The 27257-nt window shown below is 42.9% G+C and overlaps 1 protein-coding gene across 1 annotated transcript in view; it reads left to right on the top strand.

Moving 5' to 3' along the window:
* Positions 1 to 27257, top strand: part of LOC309567495 (bactericidal permeability-increasing protein-like) — a gene marked incomplete at its 3' end in the record, with an annotated part of 130849 nt that overhangs the window by 41241 nt on the left and 62351 nt on the right. The window contains exons 4-5 of the mRNA XM_082272882.1: positions 6818 to 6946; positions 11235 to 11390. Coding sequence (XP_082129008.1) covers positions 6818 to 6946; positions 11235 to 11390 — 285 coding nt within the window. The remainder of the gene's footprint in view (positions 1 to 6817; positions 6947 to 11234; positions 11391 to 27257) is intronic.

Raw genomic sequence — 27257 nt, 5'->3', positions numbered from 1 at the left:
CTTGGAGAATCAATACAGTGAATCAAAAATCGAAAATAGCACCTTATTTAATTAGAGAGTCCCAAGAGTCCCATTTAGCATGAAAAGCAGGCATAGAATTGTGTAATGAGTGGAATATACACTCAGAGAGCCTAATGTCAGCCATACGTGATAGAACCTGAGACCCCAATAGATTGTTGGACTTCCAGTTATAGGCAATCATCCAATGAATGGATGACATTAGAGTATGAAACAATCTTGAGGTTGGGAGAGGGACATTAGGGATACAAGAAAATAGTAAACATATCTTCGGGCTAAGGGTGAACTCTGATCCCGCCAACTCCATGAAGCTAAGTTTTACCTTATCCCAGATAGGTTTTAGGTGACAACAACTCCAAAAAAGATGCAAAAGAGTACCCTCCTCTGTACATCCTCTGAAACAAAGGGGAGAAATTGTGCTGTAAATAGAGTGTAAGAGAGGGGGAGTCAAGTACCACCTTGTGACTAGTTTAAATGGAGTATCTCTACTGGTCAGAGAGCGTGAACATTTGCGTAGATTATCTATTATTCTCAACTACTCAGGGATTGAGAATGTGCATCCTTTATCTTCTTCCCATTTGGTCATGTATTTTAGTTTTTCTATTAACGGGGAGCAGATGAGGGAATTGTAAAGTCTAGAAATTAAACCCCTATCTCTAGGTGAAGAGCTACAGATGGACTCAAAAGGTGTGTACGGAGGGTGAAGGGTCAAGGAGCCCCGAGTTCGAAAGAAGTTCTTCACCGTTTCATAGTGAGCCTCTTCCGATTCGGGAAGACCATGCAATCTGTGTAGCTGATCAAAGGAACAAAAGTTATTGCATGCTGAAAGGGTTTTAAGGGAGACCAGACCTCTGGAGATCCAGGGCCGTAGATCTTCCAATCCCAACGGAAAGTCTGGAGTGTCTAAGGCTGACATAAAAGAGAGCAGGGGCGTAACATCAGACATCAGGTTGTGAGTGGTCTTGTATCTCTGCCAAGACTGATATAGATGACTAACTACCTTGTTAGATTGTAAGAGGTGTCTGGGGGGGGGGGGGGGTCAAGGCGCACCAGAGAATGGCTTGTAGACATAGGGGAGCTACAGATGGGATATTGTCCTCAACCGAGTGCCATTGTGCAATTTGGGGTAATTTTGTCGACAGATAGTAGGACCATAAGTCTGGTAGACCCAGACCCCCTGCAGATTGGGGAGTATGAACCACCTGTTTATTGTATCTTGGTCTTTTTCCATTCCATATACACTTGGAAATGTTACGCTGAAAGGACAAAATGTGGGATTTGGGAACATTAATTGGTAGGGCTCTAAAAAGGAATAATAATTTCGGTAAGATGATCATTTTAATCGCTGTGCATCTACCCAAAAATGAAATGAAGTATAACGACCAAGAGTTCAATAGGGAGCTTAGTTTTTTAAATGTGGGAGGGAAATTGGCTAGGTACAGGGAATCATGGTGTGGAGTAATGTATACCCCTAAGTATTTGAAAGATTTTGTGCACCAGGAGAAAGAAAAATTTTCCTTAATAGAAACCTGTAACCAGTTTGGAAGGTTCAAAGGCATTAAGGAACATTTGGAGATATTGACACTAAGGCCAGACAGTGAGCCAAAATTGTCCAGCTCCACCAAAAGCTGAGGTAGGGAGATGTGAGGGTTTGATAGAAATAACAAAACGTCATCAGCATATAGACTGAGCTTAAATTCCTTGGTTCCTTTAAAATAACCACTAATCCTGTCATTGATTCTGATGGAGCGGGACAGAGGCTTGATGGCCAAAGCAAAAAGTAATGGGGAGAGGGGACAGCCCTGCCTGGTACCCCGCTTAAGGTGAAAAAACTCAGAGTTACATCCTGGCAGGCGGACTCTTGTCTGTGCGGAGTCATACAGGGCTCTGAAGCCATGGATGAATCCATTTCCCAGACCAAACCTCGGGAGCAAATTTTCTATATAGGACCAGCTAACGCTATCAAATGCCTTGTGGATATCAAGGCTAACCAAACATGATGGTGTTTTGGTCGAGTTGGCATCCTGAATGATGTTAGTGACTAGTCTGATATTATCAGTAAGCTGTCTACCCGGGATAAAACCAGTTTGATCTGGGCTAATGAGTTGCGTTATGTTAGTGGCTAGCCTATTAGCGAGAAGGCGACCAAAGAGTTTCAGGTCATTATTCATAACTGAGATGGGTCTGTAATTTTGGGGGAGGGAATGGTCCTTGTCTGGTTTGGGAATAAGAGACATATTCGCAAGGAGCATCTCCTCCGGAAAGCTACCCCCACGAAGAACGTCATTAAAAAGTTTAGTTAGTCTAGGGATCAGGAGCACCTTCCTGATTTTAGGTAAATCATAGATCATAGCAAGGTATATCCTGTCCTTGAGTGGCAACACTTAAAGCGGAGTTTCACCTAAAAAAAAAAAATACATAAAAATACCCCAGGGACAGTCAGGGCTAGTGCATTCCACAATGGATAGCCTCTGAACTGTCCCGGGTTGCACTTACCTGCAAGAAGAAATACTTACCTTGAAAATGTCTTGTCCAGCGCTGCCATCTCAGGTGTGGGCAGCTTGAAGCCAGCGCGATCCTCTTCTGCGTCCTCTTCCGTCCTCTTCGGTCCCACGATGCACTGCACCGGCTCCGCCGTCACTTCCGGGGCTGCAGCGTCATCCCTGCACAGCTTCTGGGCATGCCCAGAAGCTGTTTAGCAAGGTATGACGGCGCCTGCACCGGAACTGACGTTAGGGCCGGTGCAGGCGCATTGATTCCTGGGAGCGATGACGTTCAGCTCCCAGGAATCATTGCAAGCCAGGAAGTGACGAGGCCGCCGAGGGGAGGAAGAGGAAGTAAGGTGAGTATATTTTCTTCTAAAACAAGGTAAGTAAAAAAAAAAAAATTGCGATTATTTATTTGTGTTTCAGGTGACCCGGAGCAAGAAGATGGACGGAACTTTAATTTTAGGGTGGAACTCCAATTTAACCGGTTGCCGACCGCCGCAAGTACATATACTGCAGCGGTCAGCCCCGGCCAGGCAAAGTGACGTACCGGTACGTCACTAGCCTGTCACTTGCTTGTGAGCCAATAGCGGGCCCGGGGCGTTCCCGGGGAAGTCCGTGCGCATGACCGGCGGACCCGATGTCCGCCGGTCACTCGCGATCGTCCGCCGTGAAGGGAGAAGGGCAGGCGGCTAATGTAAACAAAGCCGTCTGTCATTCTCCCCTGTGTAGGAATGGTGATCATACGGTTCTACTATGTAGGACCGTTGATCACTGTTCCTACACCAGTAGGCATGTCCAATCACAGTAAGAAGCACGCCCCTAGGGACACACTTAACCTCTCCCCCTCCAATAAAGTTAACCCCTTCCCTGCCAGTGTCATTTTGCAGTAACAGTGCATATGTATAGCACTGATTACTGTAGAAATGTTACTGGTAACCCCAAAAGTGTCAAAAATGTCAGTCAAGGGTCCGATCTGTCCGCCGCAATGTCGCAGTACCGCAAAAAAAATCGAAAGATCGCCGCCATTACGCGTTAAAAAAAAAAAACACCAGAAATGACAGAAATCTTTCCCGTAGTTAGTAAACGCAATAACTTTTGCGCAAACCACTCAAAATACGCTTTTTGCGATTTTTTTTTTACCAAACATATGTAGCAGAAAACAAATTGGCCAAAAATGTTAAAAAATTTTGATTTTTACTTTTTTTTGGGGAATTTCCTATAAAAAATGTGAAAAATATTGTTATTTTTGCAAAATTGACGATCTTTTTTTGTTTATAGCGCAAAAAGTAAAAATCGCACAGGTGATCAAATACCACCAAAAGAAAGCTCTGTTTGTGGGGAAAAAACGACGTCAAATTAGTTTAGGTACAGCGTCGCACGTCCGCGCAATTTTCTGTTAAAATCACGCAGTGCTGAATCGCAAAAAAGGCCCTGGTTAGGAAGGGGGTAAAATCTTCCGGGGCTTAACCACTTAAGCCCCGGAGGATTTGGCTGCTAAAGGACCAGGGTTTTTTTTGCGATTTTTTACTGCGTGACTTAAACGGACAATTGCGCGGTCGTGCGACGCTGTACCTAAACGAATTTGACGTCCTTTTTTTCCCACAAACAGAGCTTTCTTTTGGTGGTATTTGATCACCTGTGCGATTTTTTGATCACGCGCTATAAACAAAAAAAGAGCGTAAATTTTGCAAAAATAACAATATTTTTCACATTTTGTTATATGAAATTCCCCCCAAAAAAAAGTAAAAATCAAAATTTTTTAACATTTTTCGGCCAATTTGTTTTATGCTACCTATGTTTGGTAAAAAAAAATCGCAAAAAGCGTATTTTGATTGGTTTGCGCAAAAGTTATCGCGTTTACTAACAAAGGGAAAGATTTTTGTCATTTTTGGTGTTTTTTTTTTTTAACGCGTAATGGCGGCGATCTGCGATTTTTTTTCGGTACTGCGACATTGCGGCGGACAGATCGGACCCTTGACTGACATTTTTGACACTTTTGGGGGTACCAGTGACATTACTGCAGTAATCAGTGCTATACATATGCACTGTTACTGCAAAAATGACACTGGCAGGGAAGGGGTTAACTTTATTGGACAGGGAGGAGTTAAGTGTGTCCTAGGGGCGTGATTCTAACTGTGTAGGGACATTCCTATTGGTGTAAAAGCAAAGATCAACCGTTCTACATAGTAGAACGGACAGATCTTCACTTTTACACAGGGAGAACTGACAGGCAGCTTGTTTACACAAGCTGCTCTGTCTTTCTCCCTTCACAGGAGCGATCGCAGTGTGACTGGCGGACATCGAGTCCGCCGGTCACACGCACTGACTTGTCTGTGAACGAGCCGCGGCGGGCGCGCGCCTCGGCGGGCGCGCGCCCGCCCGCGATAGGCTCGCAAGTCAGTGACAGGCGAGTGACGTACCGATACGTCACTCTGCCTGGCCTGGGCTGACCGCCGCATTATATAGTCGTGCGGCGGTCGGCAACCGGTTAAGTGGTTAAGCCTCGTACACACGCGTCGAAATTTGGCCGGGAATTTTCGCCCGAGGACCGATCTGCCGATTTTCATCTTGTTAGTATGATGCTTCCGACAACCGACTCCGACTTTTCGGCCGAAAAAATTCTGGTGTGCAGGCTATAAAATTTTTGTCCTCCGTCAACACAACGTCCGATTTTCGTGCAGTCAGTACAGATTTCGACGGGGAAAAATCTAATGAGCAAGACTGGGCATGCTCAGAGAAGAAAGAACACAAAGAAAGCAAACCAACACATGACATCACTTCTGAAGTAGAATTCTGTCGTGCGGGAAAATTTGTGTGCAGTCTAGGCACATTCCAACCAACAAAACACCACTCTGGACAAAAGACGGACGATCGGTCGGCGGAAATTCGTTGCGTGTGTATGAGGCTTTACTAAGCTCAGCTCTGATGTTGTCACTCTTTTCTGAGTTGGACTAAAGACAGCGTCAACATTTTAAGCTGGCCATACACTAGTAGAATTTTTTTACTTATTAGTGGGGTCAAATCGGCATCTGATTCTGACTGCTGCGGGGAAAAAAATTTGAAGTAGCAGGATGGAAATTTTTTCTCAATTGAGCAAATTTCTAACATCCTAAATCAATTATTAAAAGCAAGTGAAATTTTAAAGCACTTTTGAATGACATTCATCAAGTTATCCAATTTACTGATGATAATTTTTTTATGAACGTGTATGGCCAGCTATAGTACGCTAATTAACCACTTAAGCCCCGGAAGATTTTACCCCCTTCCTGACCAGGGCCTATTTTGCGATTCGGCACTGCGTGACTTTAACGGACAATTGCGCGGTCCTGCGACGCTGTACCTAAACGAATTTGAGGTCCTTTTTTTCCCACAAACAGAGCTTTCTTTTGGTGGTATTTGATTACCTGTGCGATTTTTTGATCATGCGCTATAAACAAAAAAAGAGCATCAATTTTGCAAAAATAACAATATTTTTCACATTTTTTATATGAAATTCCCCCCCCAAAAAATGTAAAAATCTAAATTTTTTAACATTTTGGGCCAATAATTTTTTTTTTACCATATGTTTGGTAAAAAAAATCACAAAAAGCGTATTTTGATTGGTTTGCGCAAACGTTATTGCGTTTACTAACAAAGGTTAAAATTTTTGTCATTTATGTTGTTTTTTTTTAAAGTGTAATGGTGACGATCTGCGTTTTTTTTTTTGCGTTACTGCAACATTGCAGCGCACAGATCGGACCCTTGACTGACATTTTTGACACTTTTGGGGTTACCAGTGACATTACTACAGTAATCAGTGCTATACATATGCACTGTTACTGTAAAAATGACACTGGCAGTGAAGGAGTTAACTTTATTGGAGAGGGAGGGGTTAAGTGTGTCCCTAGGGGCGTGATTCTAACTGTGATTGGCTGTGGCTACTAGTGTAAGAACAGAGATCAACGGTCCTACATAGTAGAACCGTGTGATCTCCATTCTTACACAGGGAAGAATGACAGGCGGCTTTGTTTACATTAGCCGCCTGCCTTTCTCCCGCTGTAAAGGATGATCGCGAGTGCCCGGCGGACATCGGGTCCACCGGGCACACACGCGGGGGTGGGGTCTGTGACCACGCGGGAGCACGCCTCCGGCGGCGCGCGCTCGCTCCCTAGAGCCTCACAGGCAAGCGGTTAAAAACTTGACAGAGGGTCCAACCTTTCTCCACTCTATCCAAAACTGGGAGAGCGAACAGCAGTGGGTACATCTGTTCAGACTTACAAAATGCCTCTAAAACAGACAAAATTAATTCAAAAAATGTTTTCCTCCTATAGGTTAAAGATCAAGAATTTGGATTTCTCCAATTCAAGCCTTACCTATTGCCCAGACACTGGAATTAGTGTGTCTATCCATCAAGGACATTTTCAGATCGTTGGACATATTAGGATACACAATTGGCTGATGTAAGTGTCTCATATTTGTTCAATGCGTGGAAAAATGATTACCAACTCAAAGAAAATATTTTTAATGATTTTCCTATGCAGCGTTACAGTGCATCCAGGTAGTATTCACAGCGCTTCACTTTTTCCACATTTTGTTATGTTACAGCCTTATTCCAAAATTGATTACATTTATTATTTTCTTTAAAAATTCTAAAAATAATACCCCATAATTACAACATGAGAGAAGTTTGTTTGAAATTTTTGCATATTTATTAAAAAATAAAAAAAATCCCATGTACATAAGTATCACAGCCTTTGCTCAATACTTTGGTGAAGCACCTTTGGCACCAATTACAGCCTCAAGTATTTCTGAGTATGATGCTACAAGCTTGGCACACCTATTTTTGGGCAGTTTCTCCCATTCTTCTTTGTAGGACCTCTCAAGCTCCATCAGGTTGGATGGGGAGCGTCGGTGCACAGCCATTTTCAGATCTCTCCAGAGATGCTCAATCGGGTTCAAGTCTGGGCTCTGGCTGGGCCACTCAAGGACATTCACAGAGTTGTCCTGTAGCCACTCCTTTGTTATCTTGGCTGTGTGTTTAGGGTTGTTGTCCTGTTGGAAGATGAACCTTTCCCCCAGTCATAGGTCCAGAACGCTCTGGAGCAGGTTTTCATCAAGGATGTCTCTGTACATTGCCGCATTCATCTTTCCCTCGATCCAGACTAGTCTCCCAGTTCCTGCTGCTGAAAAACATCCCTACACCATGCTTCACTGTTGGGATGGTATTGGCTAGATGATGAGTGATGCCTAGTTTCCTCCGGACATGACGCTTGCCATTCAGGCCAAAGAATTCAATCTTTGTTTCATCAGACCAGAAAATTTTGTTTCCCATTGCCTGAGAGTCCCTCACATGCCTTTTGGCTAACTCTAAACGGGCTGTCAAGTGCCTTTTACTGAGGAGTGGCTTCCGTCTGGCCACTCTACCATACAGGCCTGATTGGTGGAGTTCTGCAAAGATGGTTGTTCTTCTGGAAGGTTCTCCTCTATCCAGCACTGGAGCTCTGGCAGAGTGACAATCGGGTTCTTGGTCACCTCCATGACTAAGGCCCTTCTCCCCCGATTGCTCAGTTTGGCGGGCCGGTCACTTTAGGAAGAGTCCTGGTGGTTCCAAACTTTTTCCATTTATGGATGATGGAGACCACTGTGCTCATTGGGACCTCCAATGCTGCAGACATTTTTCTGTACCCTTCCCCAGATCTGTGCCTTTATAAAAATCTGTCTCGGATGTCTACAGACTATTCCTTGGACTTCATGGCTTGGTTTGTGTCTTGACATGCACTGTTAACTGTGGGACCTTATATAGACCGGCCCGCACTAGGAAGAGTGCTGGTGGCTCCAAACTTCTTCCATTTATGGATGATGGAGGCCACGTTTCACACTATAGCGATGTCAGACATCGCATGTGATTCGCACGGCACTGCTCTGGAAATCACATGCGATGTCTGTGCGATGCAAATTCAGACATACAATATGTATGGCTGAATTTGCATCGCACAGACACCCCCAGATTAGTTTGCATATGGCAGTGCGAACTGTCAATTCAGACCAAAGTCATGCAGGACCCTTTTTTTAATCCGCACCAGAATCGGATCGCATGAGTGTTCACAGCTATGCAATCCAATTCCTGTCCAAATTGACAGTTCGCACTGCGATATGCAAACTAATCTGGGGGTGTCATTAACATTGTATTAACACTCCCAGCAGTTCGCATATGGCAGTGTGAACTGCCTGTGAGTCGGGTGCGATATGGGAACCTGCATTGAATTCGCAGGGTTCCCGCATCGCACCAGTGTGAACCGGAAACTCAATGCTGCAGACATTTTTCTGTACCCTTCTCCAGATCTGTGCCTCCATACAATCCTGTCTCTGAGGTCTGCAGACAATTCCTTGGACTTCGTGGATTGGTTTGTGCTCTGACATACACTGGTAACTGTGGGACCTTATATAGACAGGTGTGTGCCTTTCCAAATCATGTCCAATCAACTGAACTTACCACAGGTGGACTCCAATCAAGTTGTAGAAACATCTCAAGGATAATCAGTGGAAACAGGATGCACCTGAGCTCAATTTTGAGTGTCATGACAAAGGCTGTGAATACCTATGTACACGTAATATGTTTCCTTTTTTATTTTTAATAAATTTGCAAAAATTTCAAACAACCTTCTTTCACGTTGTCATTATGGGGTATTGTTTGTAGAATTGGAAAATAATGATATCCATTTTGGAATAAGGCTGTAACATAACCAAAATGTGGAAAACGTAAAGCGCTGTGAATTCTTTCCAGATGCACTGTACATTGGTGATTGCTCAAGTGTTCTGTTGGAGGGACAATGTCAAAATCAACAGGCTGCATGTCATTTCATCCAAGACGTGAGTCCAGGGACTGTGCGTGGACAGGCGCCACTCATGCTCATGGCCCCTTTTATATGTTGAATATGTGTGTATATATATATATATATATATATATATACTGTGTATATATACTGTATATACAGTGCCTTGCAAAAGTATTTGGCCCCCTTAAACTTTGCAACCTTTTGCCACATTTCAGGCTTCAAACATAAAGATATAAAACTGTAATTTTTTGTGAAGAATCAACAAGTGGGACACAATCATGAAGTGGAACGAAATTTATTGGATATTTCAAACTTTGTTAACAAATAAAAAATTGAAAAATTGGGCGTGCAAAACTATTCAGCCCCTTTACTTTCAGTGCAGCAAACTCTCTCCAGAAGTTCAGTGAGGATCTCTGAATGATCCAATGTTGACCCAAATGACTAATGATGATAAATAGAATCCACCTGTGTGTAATCAAGTCTCCGTATAAATGCACCTGCACTGTGATAGTCTCAGAGGTCCGTTTAAAGCGCAGAGAGCATCATGAAGAACAAGGAACACACCAGGCAGGTCCGAGATACTGTTGTGGAGAAGTTTAAAGCCGGAACTGGATACAAAAAGATTTCCCAAGCTTTAAACATCCCAAGGAGCACTGTGCAAGCGATAATATTGAAATGGAAGGAGTATCAGACCACTGCAAATCTACGAAGACCTGGCCGTCCCTCTAAACTTTCAGCTCATACAAGGAGAAGACTGATCAGAGATGCAGCCAAGAGGCCCATGATCACTCTGGATGAACTGCAGAGATCTACAGCTGAGGTGGGAGACTCTGTCCATAGGACAACAATCAGTCGTATACTGCACAAATCTGGCCTTTATGGAAGAGTGGCAAGAAGAAAGCCATTTCTTAAAGATATCCATAAAAAGTGTCGTTTAAAGTTTGCCACAAGCCACCTGGGAGACACCAAACATGTGGAAGAAGGTGCTCTGGTCAGATGAAACAAAAATTGAACTTTTTGGCAGCAATGCAAGATGTTATGTTTGACTTAAAAGCAACACAGCTCATCACCCTGAACACACCATCCCCACTGTCAAACATGGTGGTGGAAGCATCATGGTTTGGGCCTGCTTTTCTTCAGCAGGGACAGGGAAGATGGTTAAAATTGATGGGAAGATGGATGGAGCCAAATACAGGACCATTCTGGAAGAAAACCTGATGGAGTCTGCAAAAGACCTGAGACTGGGACAGAGATTTGTCTTCCAACAAGACAATGATCCAAAACATAAAGCAAAATCTACAATGGAATGGTTCACAAATAAACATATCCAGGTGTTAGAATGGCAAAGTCAAAGTCCAGACCTGAATCCAATCGAGAATCTGTGGAAAGAGCTGAAAACTGCTGTTCACAACTCTCTCCATCCAACCTCACTGAGCACTAGCTGTTTTGCAAGGAGGAATGGGCAAAAATTTCAGTCTCTCGATGTGCAAAACTGATAGAGACATACCCCAAGCGACTTATAGTTGTAATCGCAGCAAAAGGTGGCGCTATAAAGTATTAACTTAAGGGGGCTGAATAATTTTGCATGCCCAATTTTTCAGTTTTTCATTTGTTAAAAAAGTTTGAAATATCCAATAAATTTCGTTCCACTTCATGATTGTGTCTCACTTGTTGTTGATTCTTCACAAATAATTACAGTTTTATATCTTTATGTTTGAAGCCTGAAAGGTGGCAAAAGGTCGCAAAGTTCAAGGGGGCTGAATACTTTCGCAAGGCACTGTGTATATGTATATATATATATATATATATATATATATACTGTATATCTGTTACCATTGGTTTTAACTTCTGCTCAGTTTGCAAACTGAATTGACATTAAATTAAACCTGATAGAATTTTTTTCTGCTCACAGTAAAGGGTCTTCTTGGATGACGGTGTCGGTGCAGGGATTTTCTTTGGCTGGATCTGTCGGGATAACCTGTGATGACCTCGGCCATGGCGCAGTATGGGATGTCGGCTGTCAATCCGATGTTGGCCAGGTGGATCTCTCTTTCTCTAGAGGATCTCCGTGAGTGAATGATACCCCTTGGGATATAAGAGGACCCTATGTAAAGAAGACATTGGGGTAGATGCAAATGGTGGAATTGGTTGGTATGGGCAACACAGGAACTTGCAGACAATGCAGTCTAAGCAGAGTTGAATTTAAAAAAAGTAAAGATTTGCTATGCTGAAGGGAGCACCCAGAAATATTAATTGAGCCTGAACAGGATCTTTTTGTCTGGAGTCCCCCTGGAAAAAATAGCAGTGCTCTTCCTGGTATGTGAAGGTGCCTAGGCACTTTGGTCAACCTATGAAGGAAAGTGGAAGTAGACTTGATTTAAAAAAAGATAACATTTGCTATGCTATAGGGAACATTCAGAAATATTTATTGTGCCTGAACAGTATATTTTTGTCTGTTAGTCCCCCTGGAAAAAATATTATTATTATATTCCTGGTATGTAAGGGTGCCCAGGCACTTCTGTGCCTACAGTCTCATAGCTGTATATCACCAGTGTGAGATCTATGGCACTGCTGTCTCACCAGATTTGGAGTGAGATGCGGTGATGTTACTACTGTGCTTCTCCCTGTTCTCTTTGCTGGAGGCTCTAATATGAGGAGGCAAAGCCCTGCCTCTACCAAGATGGCTGAGACCCTGTAGAACAAGGCATGGTAAGTCAGTAATGGGGAAAAGATCAGTTGCAGGGATACCACAGACAAAACTAGTGGATAGTCTTTGCCTGACAATTTTTGGCACAACCTCTAGAGTTCAGTTCCTTTTTAAAGTTTGTATAAAATTAAAAGTTTACAACAGGGGTCTTAACCATTACCTACTTTATCCAGAATTAAAAAAAAATGTTGGCTTTATATAGTTTATATAGCTTAACTAAAGAGGGTGTCAGTGACTAAGAAGCACATAGGTTTAGGAAGATAGCCAGACAACAAGTAGTTTCTAGCAGAAGGACAGTGATAGAGGCCTACAAAATTTTCTTTTGATGTTTCCTTTACATTGCATCCAGAAAGTATTCACAGCATTTTACTTTTTCCACATTTTGTTATGGTACAGCCTTATTCCAAAATTGATGAAATTAAATAATTTTCCTCAAAGTTCTACAAACAATACTCCATAATGACAACGTGAAAGAAGTTTGTTTGAAATCTTTGCAAATTTTTTAAAATAAAAAAAACTAAAAAATCCCATGTAAATAAGTATTTACATCCTTTGCTCAATACTTTGTTGAAGCGCCTTTGGCACCAATTACAGCCTCAAGTCTTTTTGAGTATGATGCTACAAGCTTGGCACACCTATTTTTGGGCAGTTTCTCCCATTTTTTGCAGGACCTCTCAAGCTCCATCAGGTTGGATGGGATAGGATGCATCGGTGCACAGCCATTGTCAGATCTCTCCAGAGATGTTCAATCGGGTTCAAGTCTGGCCTTTGGTTGGGCCACTCAAGGACATTCACAGAGTTGTCCCGTAGCCACTACTATGTTGTTATCTTGGCTGTGTGTTTAGGGTCGTTGTCCTGTTGGAAGATGAACCTTCGCCCCAGTCTGAGGTCCAGAGGGCTCTGGAGCAGGTTTTCATCAAGGATGTCTCTGTACATTGCTGTATTCATCTTTCCCTCAATCCTGACTAGTCTCCCAGTTCCTGCTGCTAAAAAACATCCCCACAGCATGATGCTGCCACCCCCATGCTTCACTGCAGGGATGGTATTGGCCAGGTGATGAGTGGTGCCTGGTTTCCTCCAAACAGGACACTTGCCATTCAGGCCAAATAGTTCAATCTTTGTTTCATCAGACCAGAGAATTTTGTTTCTCATGGTCTGAGAGTCCTTCAGGTGCCTTTTGGCAAACTCCAGGTGGGATGTCATGTGCCATTTACTGAGGAGGGGCTTCTGTCCGGCCACTCGACCATACAGACCTGATTGGTGAAGTGCTGCAGAGATGGTTGTTTTTCTGAAATGTTCTCCTCTATCCAGCACTGAAGCTCTGGCAGAGTGACAATTGGGTTCTTGGTCACCTCCATGACTAAGGTCCTTCTCCCCCTATTGCTCAGTTTGGCGGGCCGGGCACTTTAGGAAAAGTCTTGGTGGTTCCAAACTTCTTCCATTTACAGATGATGGAGACCACTGTGCTCATTGGGACCTCCAATGCTGCCGAAATTTTTCTGTACCCTTCCCTAGATCTGTGCCACAATACAATCCTGTCTCAGAGTTCTACAGAGACACAGCCGCTCCCATAGCCACTGCCAAAAGTGACAAAACGATTATATTGAAAATCGTCTTAGACGAAACAATGTTCACATAGTGGGGCTGTCAGAAAAGGTAGAGGGTCATGACCCCACAGAATTAATCGAGAAATGGCTACTGGATCTTTTTGGGAAAGAAGCCCTTACCCCACTGTTCGCTGTTGAAAGGGCGCATCGTCTTTCTGCTAGGGCTCTCCCAGGCAACGCACCTGGGCCAGTCCTGGCGTGGATACTACACTACTGTGACAGAGAGAAAATCTTAAGGCTAGCAATGGAGAAATCCACAATACACTACAATGGCACCAGAGTCTCATTTTATCCCGATTTCTCAGCTAAGGCGCAGAAGAAGCGGGACAAATTTTGGGATGTCAAGCAACGTCTCCAATGCCCTTATTTGCCATATGCAATGCTCTACGCTGCACGGCTGCGGATTACAGCTAGAGATACGGCGCACTTTTTCAACCCAGCCAGGGAAGCTGCGGACTGGCTGGATGTCAATGAGCCCTCTGTTTGTGCCAGGACCTGAGAAAACGCTGAAACCTGAGACTGTTTCCTTGTTCTTCCTCTACAAACGGGCACATACCTTTGATTCGGTGGTTCTGAAGGGCGCTGCACTTATTTTTACCAGAGTCACTAAATTGTTGCTATGTTTACTGATAAGCTCAAATGGAGGCAGCCCCTCGTAAGGGATCATGAAAAGCTCTTTACCACATGCCTCATCACCAAATGTGAAAGCACCTGATAGGTGTTATCTGTTGGAAAGCTTTGCCTGAAAGGCACCACTACAAGTTATGGTTTTGTTTGATTGATACCCATAGCCGGGAAGAACGGTCTCTCAACCCTCTCAGCCGGGTGTTTCCTGAGGTAATCATTGGTATTTTTCATGAGACTTTGTTTTCTGCACTTCTGGAGCAATCTTGTTAATTAACAACACTTACTAGGCCTAAGCAGGTACTTTAGTAGTATGAGATGCAGATGCATCTCACTTGCCACATTTCATAAGATCTTATCATTAGTCACATGCGGACATACCTCTGGTTACCTGGAATGTTAGGGGACTACATGGTCCTTTAAAGAGGGTGATGGTGTGTAGGGCCCTCCGTAAGCTCCATCCTGCAATAATAGGCCTCCAAGAGACCCATTTCACACCAATGACTCTTGGCTGTATAAGTACTCCTGGGCACAAAAGATATATCATGGCACGCATACTTCATACTCCAGAGGGGTGTGTGTCCTTGTACACAAATCTCTGGATTTTAATGAACTAGCTACAATATCTAAATTGGAGGGGCGAAACATATTTTTATATTGTAAATTGTTCTCTTTAATATGTATCATAGCTGTGGTATACATACCTCTACCCTTTTCCATTACAGTGCTGCGAGACCTGCTGGTCTTCACTTTAGATAAGCCTGATATTCTGATCTTTGTCCTAAGTGATTTGTATAATGTCATAAATTCTCCCCTAGACAGACTGCCCCCCCCCCCCCCAAAATGTAGGTTCCTCACAACCGAGCAGCCCACTGCTACGATTTATGGAAGAGGTAAAATGGGTGGATGTATGAAGAGAAAAGTACCCTGTAACTGTCCAATTGTCCTGTTATTCTAAGACATATGGGTCAATGTCCCATATAGATCTTTGTCTCGGGTTAGCGTGATCGATTGGGCTGGTTTCTAAAATACTGTATGCCCCAGGTTCTCCTGAGGTGGTATATGGTCCCCACTAGACTGGCAGCTTATGTCCCGGGGGCTTCTCCGCTATGTTTCAGGGGCAGTGGCCAACTGGGCACCACATTCCATGTGTGGTGGCAGTGTCCTTAAGGGAAAACGGTATTAGATACGGGTGTACAATTTCATTTATTCCTTGACCCAGGTGAACTTCCCGAAATCCCTGAGACATGCGTTATTAGGAGATCTGGCGGGGAATACCCCTAAGGGGGCCAAATTACTAATCAGATTTATATTTGTGGCGGCCAGGGTAATGATTGCGCGGTCATGGAAGTCGGCCACTATACCCTTAGAATTATTAAAAGCGAAATTGTCTTGGTTAATGGTCAATGAGCGCCTATCGGCCATACTCAATGATAAGGTGCAACTCTTTGAAAAGGTCTGGAACCTGTGGCTTAGATACTTGGAGGGAGACCCCGAGCAGGGCAGTTGTAGATCACTGTAGACAGTTGTAGATGGTAGTGAAATGTATGGGTTACTCAGCAAAACCTGTATCGGAGCTATTACATGTTCGGTACCAAGAGCTTGTCTTTAGCGGTCCTGAGGTGCTTCTCTTTTTTCTCTTCTTTCTTCTTTCCTTGTCGTTTCCCTCTATGTGCTATTTCTCCCTTCCTCTCTTCTCTCCTCTTCTTTTTCTTTGGGATGGCTATTCACACCCGTCCCTTTGTGACTCTTTGGGGATCCTATTACCCTTATGGACCCCGCATATGGCAGAGCCCTGCGACAAGTGGGATGGGATTTCAAGAGGGTCTACTTTGTGATGTTCATTGATTTTATCTATGGTTACATCCTGCCCCACTTTTGTATGCCCCTTCAATGTTCTTGAAGGTAATCGGTTTTAATGATGTTATGGTTCTTATGCCTTTCTCTGTTTGGTTCATATTGCCTACATGTATGCTATGTTATGAAAGGAAACTTCAATAAAAATATTGAAATACAAAATACTGTATGCCCCTAGAGGGGTGTTTGAACACTCACCTTTGATATGCTGTATTACAGCTAGACCCATCCTGACCCTTCCTAGAGCTCCGTGGCGTCTAAACGTTTTTTGGCTGAAACTGACACCTGAGAGCGCTGGGATTGGAGAAAACATGGTTAGTTTCTTTGAGGATAAAGCGCTCCATACTGATAACCTGCTGAAGTGGGATACTTTTAAATGCTATATACGTGGTGTCTTCATATCCGCAGTTATTAGTATAAAGAGAGAATCTAAAAAACATGAAAAGCTTCTCACTCAGCATGTCCAGGAAAGGGAGAGTGTGTATATTTCACAACCCACAGATGAGGCCCAGTCAGCTTGGCTCGCTGCACAGCATGCCCTGACACAACTGATTAACTCCAAAGCCGAAAAAAATGGATTTTCTTTCCAAGGTAACCTTTTATGAAAAGGGGGAACAGACTGGTTGTCTGCTTGCAAAAAAAATTAATGTATGTCCAGCGGCTCCGGTGATTGGTGCACTAAAGCTTCCTACAGGGGACTATGCCAATTCCCCGGAAACGGTTATGGCAGAAGTAGTAAAATTCTACTTGGATCTCTATGCCTCTAAGGTCTCTTATACCCCAGAGGCCGCCCTATTAAGTTATTTACAGTCTATAAATATACCCACCCTGTCAGATGCAGTCATAGGGCAAGTCTGGATGCGCCTCTTACATTAGAGGAGATCCAGGAGGCCACCAGCTCTTTTCCCAACACCATCCCACCTGGGGATGATGGGCTGTCAATGGAGGTATTCCAACAACACACTGATATCCTTTTACTTAGGCTGTTGAAAGTTTTCAATGAGGCCCATGAGCATGGACGGTTACCGCCTTCCATGAACAGGGCTAGTTCTATTTTGCTTTTGAAACCTGATAAGCCAGCTACAGAGCCTAATTCCTATAGACCTATTTCCTTGTTACAAGCTGACATAAAAATTTTGGCTAAAGTACTCGCTCAGAGGCTTAACAAAGTAATTGCTGATATCGTTCATGCAGACCAACCTGGCTTCATGCCTAACAAATCCACTGCTTTCAACCTCAGACAACTCTATATAAATATGCAAACACCAGCTGATAACGGAGGGGCGAGAGTGCTTCGGAGAACAATTTATTGCATGGGTCCATTTATTGTATCATAATCCCCAGGCTTCTATCCAGGAGGGTGACAGGGCCTCACAGGTATTTTCACTGGGTAGGGGTACTAGGCAGGGGTGCCCTCTCTCCCGACTCCTATTTGCCCTTGAAAAAGAACCCCTGGCGGCTAAAATTAGGACCAGCTCTCTGGTTGAGGGCTTTAAATATAGTGCACTCCATGAAAAGATCACGTTGTATTCAGACGACATGCTGCTTTTGATGGGAAACACAGGCCCCTCTTTGTAAGCTGCAATGGACATAGTCACTGAGTTTGGCATTTATTCAGGCTTGACTATTAACTGGACCAAGTCAGCCCTGTTGTCACTGGGTGGAGCTTTTGACCTCCAGTTATCTTCTTTGTGCCCAGTGCCTATAGTGGGGCAGTTCAGATATTTGGGAATCACAGTCTCTGGCTGAGATTGTGGACTATTGCCGTTGTTAGCTCAATACTCGTCAGGAGGCAATCACGATGATATTACAGCCCTTCAGTTGCTAACCCCCCAATAGATAATGAATTTCCCCTTCATCCAGCTGGGAGTTATGACGACACACAGCACTCAAACTTCGTGCAGTCACAACTAATTTTATTGCACGTGAAGCTCATATTTAAGGCATGTTTTGAGAAAGACTGCCCAAACCGGTTTACAATTCATCAGTCAAATTACATATCAGACAGAACAATACATGAAAGGGCCTTTGCTTTCGCCATGCATCTGTGTCAATCTAAGGCGTTCCCGAATATGAATTTGTGTCCTGTGACAGAGTCGCCCCGTCTGCATTTAGTTGTCATGTGTTAATGTAAGCAATTGTCAATTGTTTATGGGTTTGTCAGTAATCTCTTATGCAAAGTGTCTTGTAATCTAAATGCTAAATATCCAACTGTCAAGTGTTCAAATGAATGAATGGAGGGGTGGTTTAACATGTCGTCTAAATGCAAAATACAGCTGGCTAGTCTGGCTTGTTAAATCTGTAATTGCAGGGGCCACATTCAATCGTAGAATGAGCCCCAACAAAATGTAATATGAAATATAATTTTTGTAAGGCACGTTGATACACTCTTTCAACCCAACCTTTGATCCCAGCTTATTCATAACGGTGGGATCACTTAGAGTCTTTGAATAGCACAAAACAGGTGACATTATATTCCAAGGTGTATGTAGGCTGGTGACTTGGTTGTGTGTACATAGGGATATAACTTCTTAGAATTCTATCAAATCAAAACAGACATGTTCAATGGGGAGGGCCATAGCTTGCAAGAATCCATGGCCTGAAAAATCCAACTCCATTATTATGGCAATACAGTCACTACAAAATAGACCATGGCAGCACATACCACCTGTTGACGATGGCATGTGATTTTTCAACATGTCCTAAGGCCTTTTCCAGGAAAGGGCAAAAAATAAACCTCCCGTCTAATGAGAGGAAAAAAATTCCCTTTCAACCCTCGTTTCAGAGCGGTCAGACCAAGTCCCTGGCGGCTATAATGAAAAAACAATGTCCTTTGTGTCCAATCGGCTTGACTTTGACTGTAAAGTGGAGACATGAATGTCTCGTGTCTCTCTCTTTTCCTGGGGTGAGCAAGGGCAAAATGAGGAGAGGTTCTCGGGGGGGTGAGCACATGTTGCAAGTAACCAGACAGTGGCTACTAGTGCTCAGCTTGCTACAAAGCGCACCACTGTCGCACGAATGCGACGTCTTCCAGGAGTAGAGGTGTCCGCTGGCATTGTACCAATGCGTCTGTCTAAATCCAGCTGGAATTCGTCTGGTGCTCGTCGTCACAATCTCCAATGATTCGGCTGGTGCTCGTCACAATCTCCAGGTAAGTTGTCGTGGGGTCCAGGGGTGGGGCTTCCGTCTGTCGCGATGCGTGGATCCAAACCGGGGAGTCGTCTGTCAGTACCGCTGTTCTGGTCACTGCTTGAATTATTGCAGGGGGTCCGTAGGATCGGTCTAGCGACGTCAGCTTTTGGAGGGGCCTTCACCAGGATTCTGTCTCCAGGCTTGAATGGGTGGGTTGGTGCACCTGTTGGCAAAGGAAACGAGAGCGAGATATCACCATAATCACTGTTTAATTTTTCAATTAATTAATTCTGCCACATTTTCCTCTTGCAAAATCTCTAGATATGAGAATAAATGGACTCATGGGGTTGAGACGGGTCTGAAGTCATTTTGACTTTAGCAAGAATAGCAGGTAAGTACAGAGACAAAAATACAAGTTTTACAAGAATGGCAGGAGTATTTTGCGCCACTGGGCTTCTGGCCTATAGACAGGCAGCAAAAATAAATGCTAGTGAAACTACTCGCAGCACTGAGGTTTAGGGCCTACAGGAAGGCAGGTAACAGGAAGGATACTTAATGGCACTGTTTTGGGAGAACACAGCATGTCTACACATGCAACAATGGTGAGGGCCCTTGGAGGGGTTGAACTGCCTTGTATTCCTCCAAAGGTGGAGATGGGTTAAATTGCAGTCCTCTGACTCACCCAAGCAGGCAGCTACCTAGAACTGAGAATCCCTTGCATGGCTAAGATGCTGTGATCACTGAACAACAGGGAGTGAAATTCAAGCTGTCTTGTGTACATGGACACATAGAGACACACAAAACAGCTAGAAGTCAGTACTCATGCAGACATAAATCTATACGGGTTTGCACAATTGCTTGGTGACACCTGAACAGGAAATTGAAACCCAAATAGCCTTGGAGACACAAAATCTGACTTCAAGGACCATTCATATGCAAAACCTGGGCAGTGAGTCACTTTTTAGGATGAAAAGAGATCAACTAATTGAATTCACCGCAGGAGGTTACCTTTAAAATTTTATCAAAGTAGTAACATCTCAAGGTAGTAACGTTGGCATAAATTCATTTTAATTCTTAGCATACTATCAACAAGCCAACCACTTCCATCCTATTTTTTTTTTCTTTTAAATGACAGCTTTCTATTTTATTATTTAACAATACAGATTTCACATACTGCACATCTGATAACGTGCTGTGACATATAAATGACAATCAGCTCACTAGTTTCCAGAGTTACATATGGTATATGCACACAAATCTGTAAAATTTCATTTGTATCCAAGATTATAATATAAGAATAGTACTACATTATCTGCCTGAGCACCTTATCCCATACCAATAATCTTGTCAAGAGAAAAGGTAGTAAAAGCATAAGTGCATAAATTAGATCATGGGTGCAAAAATTAGTGTTTAGCACCAGAATACAAAAGTATGTACCAATATACCAAAAGAAAACTCTAAAAAAAAAGACCAGAGATGCTTAATTATCTAAAGCATAGCACCTCATTTATGCCACAGCTCATATATGTCAAATTAGAACACATCAAATATCTGACACCCAATAAATAAAAGCTTTCTAACACCCATAAAAACAGTCTAATCAATCAGAAAAAAAACAATTTGGAAACAATACTCCCATAGGGTTGAGTTGTCGCTGAAGGCTGTGATTAAGGTTGGGTTGTCCTCCGTTCTGAAGGTCTCAAATTAAATTTATCTGAGAAATGAGCATCAAGAAAATTTTAGTAACAAAACATTTTACTTTTCCTCCTAGAAATAAACCAACGGTTAGAGGAATTTAACATACAGTAAGCATATCAAACATTTCCCTTCCTAACAGTGCACTTCTCTAATACCAAAATTTGTTGACGTCAAAGTAATTATTACCACGTGGATTTCTATATTTTTTTATATTATTATGGTATACCATAAACTTAAAGAAAAAAATTATTATTGTTCACCATGGTTGAAAAAAAATGAGCAGCTCAAAACATTAGTAATTTCTCATTTGAATACAAGAACCCATACGTCACCCATTCTTCAGCAATTCGGAACATTCCTCAAAAACTGGTTTTCTCTACAAGGCAAAACTGATCGTTAATTTGTATGACAATACAACTATTTACAGTCCCTTTGTAGTTACCTGTGTCACAGACAGAAAGAGGGGGGGGGGGGGGTTTGTTTGCTAAAAAGGCACTAGAAAATATATATATATTTTTTTTTAAAAAGCCAGTGATAAAGAAAGAAAAGTTGGTGACACAAAACCTTAATGATGAAAGTTCAAAATTGCTTACGATTTTTTTAAGGATAGAGATACAATTTTAGTCCTTAAGGTCACACTTTACACACCAAATATATATTTCCTTGCTTCTAAAAGCTGCCATGACAAGTGTAGTACGGATTTGTTACCTTTTCCGTGGCAAAATAACATCACTTTAAAACATAAACACAAAACAAATTATTATGCAACCAACATTCATTCAATGTTATGAAATGCTTTGCTGATACAGCACCTATAGGAACAGTGTTAAAACGAACACAACATAACGATTCATGGATCTAAGGTTGCCCATACACGATACAATTTTCATACAATCTTCCTAAACGTAAATTTCATCATTTTCTTGGAATTCTCCTTACCTTGAAAATTTCCCATTATCTTAAGCTCAGAATACAAAGTGAGATCAGCTGAGTTTGAAGGTTTATATATCTATATAGGGGTAGTGAGGTCAGTATTTATACTTTATTGGAAAAACCTAGTTTTCCAACTTATGTGGTTTCCTGCGTCTAAATAATCAGATTTATACACATCCAACTCATCTATGTTAACTATCCTTGGTGGCCAAGTGTATACCTTCAGGCTCAGCTTAATATCCCATACAATCTCCACATACATCTATACAATGGCATGCAATCTTATATAACGACTAAATACACTTAAGTGTCTATACAAATATATACACGTTTTGGAGGGAGAATTCACTATCACACACAGTACTGCTTTGTAACCGGGTCCCAGACCCCATATTATCTTTGGCGCTTCAGGCGCTGGAGTACCAGACCCCATCTTTGGGAATTTCAGATTCCTGGGAGGTGCTAAAATTAGCGGTTAACTGGGTACCGTTTATCTGCTCTGACAGTATAAGGTAGTAATAATAATAATAAAAATATAATTACTTACCCCATACTGTGTTTTTGTCAGATCCCACTTCTGACACCAAAACTGTTAGCTCAATACTCGTCAGGAGGCAATCACGATGATATTACAGCCCTTCAGTTGCTAACCCCCCAATAGATAATGAATTTCCCCTCCATCCAGCTGGGAGTTATGACGACACACAGCACTCAAACTTCGTGCAGTCACAACTAATTTTATTGCACGTGAAGCTCATATTTAAGGCATGTTTTGAGAAAGACTGCCCAAACCGGTTTACAATTCATCAGTCAAATTACATATCAGACAGAACAATACATGAAAGGGCCTTTGCTTTCGCCATGCATCTGTGTCAATCTAAGGCGTTCCCGAATATGAATTTGTGTCCTGTGACAGAGTCGCCCCGTCTGCATTTAGTTGTCATGTGTTAATGTAAGCAATTGTCAATTGTTTATGGGTTTGTCAGTAATCTCTTATGCAAAGTGTCTTGTAATCTAAATGCTAAATATCCAACTGTCAAGTGTTCAAATGAATGAATGGAGGGGTGGTTTAACATGTCGTCTAAATGCAAAATACAGCTGGCTAGTCTGGCTTGTTAAATCTGTAATTGCAGGGGCCACATTCAATCGTAGAATGAGCCCCAACAAAATGTAATATGAAATATAATTTTTGTAAGGCACGTTGATACACTCTTTCAGCCGTTTGAACATATTTCCTCTGCTGTCACGGTTTAGGGATAAGGTGTGGTCTAAACTATTGCTGTCAGTGGTGGGTAGAGCTAATTTAGCAAAAATTATCTTAATGCCCCAGCTGCTCTTTTTCCTCCACAATACACCTGTGCTTATACCCCTTAAAATTTTTAGAGTGGTAAATTCCATATTTCGCTCGCTACTATGGAAATCGGTGTGACGGTACTCACTGTCACTGGGATTGAAAGACAGATACTTAATGGACCAGAATTGGATTACTTAAATGGGACAGTATTATTTGTCAACAATATATCTCAAAGAATATTTAAAGACTCTGGGACTCTAGGCCTAGCTGCCTATTGCAAATTAGGCTTCACACAGTCAGACTCCTAGCAGATGCAAATATCATCAGCTCAACCACCTGTCTTCCACGCATTGTAAATTATGCTGATTTGCTCACCTATTGTTTACGGTGGGTTCTCAGTGTTTACACCTAAGATAATGTGTATTGTATTGCAGGAGCTTGAGGACAGAAAGTCTGCTAGTTAATTGGCTCAGGTTGATTGAATCACTGTCGTCTGTTAGTTGCTGAGTGGAAATAGTATACTGTTTGTGTTGGTTGTTCTTTAGATATGTTATTTCTATTTCTGTATACAATTTCATCTGCATATGATAATGTAATCAGGCAACCCCTGACCTGTATGGGGTAATCTAATCAGGAGGGGGATGTCCATGCTGTATATAAATTCTGTGTGACTGTTCAATAAACGAAGATTCCAGTACAAGCTAAGTTGTCGGCTAGCTTTGTATGTAGGGCGGCTGTGAAAATCTCGTATATATGTTCAAGACTGTAGGAAGCCTTATACTGATGGAAGACCACAAGTACAGTGTGAGTTGAGGTTCCGTTACAATCAGATCCTGCTGGAGTAATTCCAGAGGTCTAAGGATACTGGGGGCCCAGCTTTCCCGAACCCCTGGCTGTACTATCCGGTAACCCAGCTGCAGCAGCTGCTAAACGGCATGAATGATGTATTTGCCGAGGGAAGGGGAAACACACACTGATTCCACATTAGCTGTGGCGTTACACTGTGTAGAAGCTCAGACTCTCCCGGAAGTCCTTGAGGCCCAGCTCCTCTTAAAGTCCAACAAAAGGTACCCCACGTATAGGCTACTACATACGATTTGGTTCAAAGCAAATCAACTGCTAAGAGTGCCAGGATTTACTAGTTACAGCCCCATCTGGAATAACAATACTTACCCGGACCTGGCAAAGCTGCAGTGTGCAGCCCGGTGGCTAACATATGGTGTTACTCACCTCCGTCACATTTTAAGCAATGGCAGCTTTCTCCCATTTGCCCAGATGCAAGCCAGATATGGATTCTCAAACACAATGTACTTCCCCTACTTTCAATTGCAGCACACCATTAAAGCGCAATTATCCTTAGAGCAGGTGGTGTTATCTCCCACTCCTCTTTTCAATATGATGCAGCAATCCACATCCACTAAAGGGTTCATCTCCAGGTGCTATGCAATGCTGCTGCCAGAGTACCTGGAGAATTTTCCCAACACGGCTATGGAAAAATGGGTGGAGGATGTGGGTGAAATAGATGGGTATTAGTGGTCAGAGGCCCTGGAATCTGTCCACGGCTGGTCTTTAAATGTAACCCAAAGACTGTCCAAACAATATACACTGCTCAAAAAAATTAAAGGAACACTTTTTACTCAGAGTATAGCATCAGATCAATTAAACTCCTGGAATATTAATCTTGTTGGTTAAGTAGCAGAGGGGGTTGTTAATCAGTTCCAGCTGCTTTGGTGTTAATAAAATTAACAATAGGTGCACTAGATAGGCAACAATGAGACAGCCTCCAAAACAGGAATGGTTTTACAGGTGGAGGCCACTGGAATTTTTTTTCCCTACTTATCTTTTCTGTTTTTTTTTCTCACTATTTTTGCATTTGGCTAGGGTCAGTGTCACTACTGGTAACATGAGGCAATACCTGGACCCTATAGAGGTTGACACAAGTGTCATCCGTGTCCATAAAAAAAAAAAAAAAAAAGTGCTGGAGCGGATCAAAATACGTTCCGCTCCGTGTGAAAGAGGCCTAAGAGAGCTGGACAGGGCCGTAGAAGGTCCTTAACCCATCAGCAGGACCGGTATCTGCTCCTTTGTGCACAGAGGAACAGGATAATCACTGTCAGAGCCCTACAAAATTACCTCCAGCAGGCCATTGGTGTGAATGCCTCTGACCAAACAATCAGAAACAGACTTCATGAAGGTGGCCTGAGGGCCTGACATCCTCTAGTGGGCCCTGTGTTCAGTGCCCAGCAATGTGGAGCTCAATTGGCATTTGCCAAAATCAGAATTGGCAGGTCTGCCAACACACACAGTCTCGCCTCCTAGCCCGGCTCCTTTGATAGACGTCACACGTCCTGGTTGGCCAGGTGTTCTGTCTATCAAAGAAGCCGGGCTAGGAGGCGGGACTGTGTGTGTCGGTGAGCGCCCGGCAATTACAATTAAAGCTGTTACAGTGGGATGATCCGCGCTCCGCACTCTGTCATTATCGGTCAGCTTTCCTCTTCCTCTCTCTCTCTTCCCCGGAGCAGCTCCACGCTCGCCCTACATAATTTTCCACTTGCAAAATGCGAGCAGGCGAGTGGAAAATGCGAGGGCTGCAATAAAACACCTCTGGGACATTATGTTTTGGTCCATCCGACAACGCCAGGTTGCACCTCAGTCTGTTCAGGAGCTCAGTGATACCCTGGTCCAGATCTGGAAGGAAATACCCCAGAACACCATCCTTCGTCTCATTAGGAGCATGCCCCGAAGTTGTCTGGTATGCATACAAGCACGTGGGGGCCATACCAACTACTGAGGACCATTTTGAGTTGCTGCAGTGACATTTCAGCCGAATGGACTAGCCTGCTGCATCTTTTTTCACTTTTATTTTCGGGGGATCTCTGAATTCAGCCCTCTGTAGATTCATAGTTTTCATTTCTATCAAATGCTGTGACATCCTTTTGTTCCTAACACATTACTCAGTCCATATCTGTATAGATTTCCAGCATGAGATCTGATACGTTTTCAAAGTGTTCCTTTAATTTTGAGCAGTGTATATTATTGCGGGTTCATCATACCCCACTTAAATTGTTTACTCTTGGACTCCGCCCAGACCCATTGTGTACGAGATGCAAGGAAGCTAAGGGGGACCTGACACATCTCCTTTGGTGGTGCCCAAAGTTGCACCGCTTTTGGCCTGGCATAGTAAACGCCATTAACAATACTTTTCAAGTAACCGTCTCTTTTGACCCTAAACCTTACTTATTGGGTATACTGGATGAGGTTATAACGGACATATATGTCAGAGAGGCGGTGTCCAGAGCACTGTTACAAGCTTAAAAGCTGATCTTGCAACATTGGATCTCTCAAACCTATCCAGCTTTAGAGATGTGGTTAGCCAACATGGGATTAACTTTGAGATATGAGCGCTTGATCTATCAGCATAGAGGCAACTCGACCCGGTTCAATAAGATCTGGGGATGCTGGCTAGCAACCCCTGGCTTGGCTCCACTGGACCTAATTCTTGATAGGCTATTAACCTAAAGTGGAAACTCAACCACTCTCTTTGTCCCCTTGGAGTGAGTTGAATTTAAAGTACTGGGGAAGAGATATAATGAGAATGTCTTCCTAAACCAGTGATGGTGAACCTTGGCACCCCAGATGTTTTGGAACTATATTTCCCATGATGCTCAACTACACTGCAGAGTGCATGAGTTCTGGGGTGCCAAGGTTTCAGTGCCATCTTAAGAGCCTTATAGGCCCCTGGGCAATGCAGTGCACTGGGGCCCCCTGCCTACACAATCACCCACGAGAATAAAAATGCAAGTAGTATTGTATTGTAGTATATATTGGTCCCTGTAATATGTATATAGTAAGGTATATCCTCCAGGTAGTAGTTGTACTCTCTTGTAGTATATATTGGTCCCTGTAATATGTATATAGTAAGGTATATCCTCCAGGTAGTAGTTGTACTCTCTTGTAGTATATATTGGTCCCTGTAATATGTATATAGTAAGGTATATCCTCCAGGTAGTTAGTTGTACTCTCTTGTAGTATATATTGGTCCCTGTAATATGTATATAGTAAGGTATAAATACTCCAGGTAGT

The sequence above is a fragment of the Pelophylax lessonae genome (assembly GCF_965119305.1).
Source record: "Pelophylax lessonae genome assembly, chromosome: 11".
Taxonomy (NCBI): domain Eukaryota; kingdom Metazoa; phylum Chordata; class Amphibia; order Anura; family Ranidae; genus Pelophylax; species Pelophylax lessonae.
The sequence above is the reverse complement of the archived record's forward strand: the minus strand, read 5'-3'. Positions and strand labels throughout refer to the sequence as shown.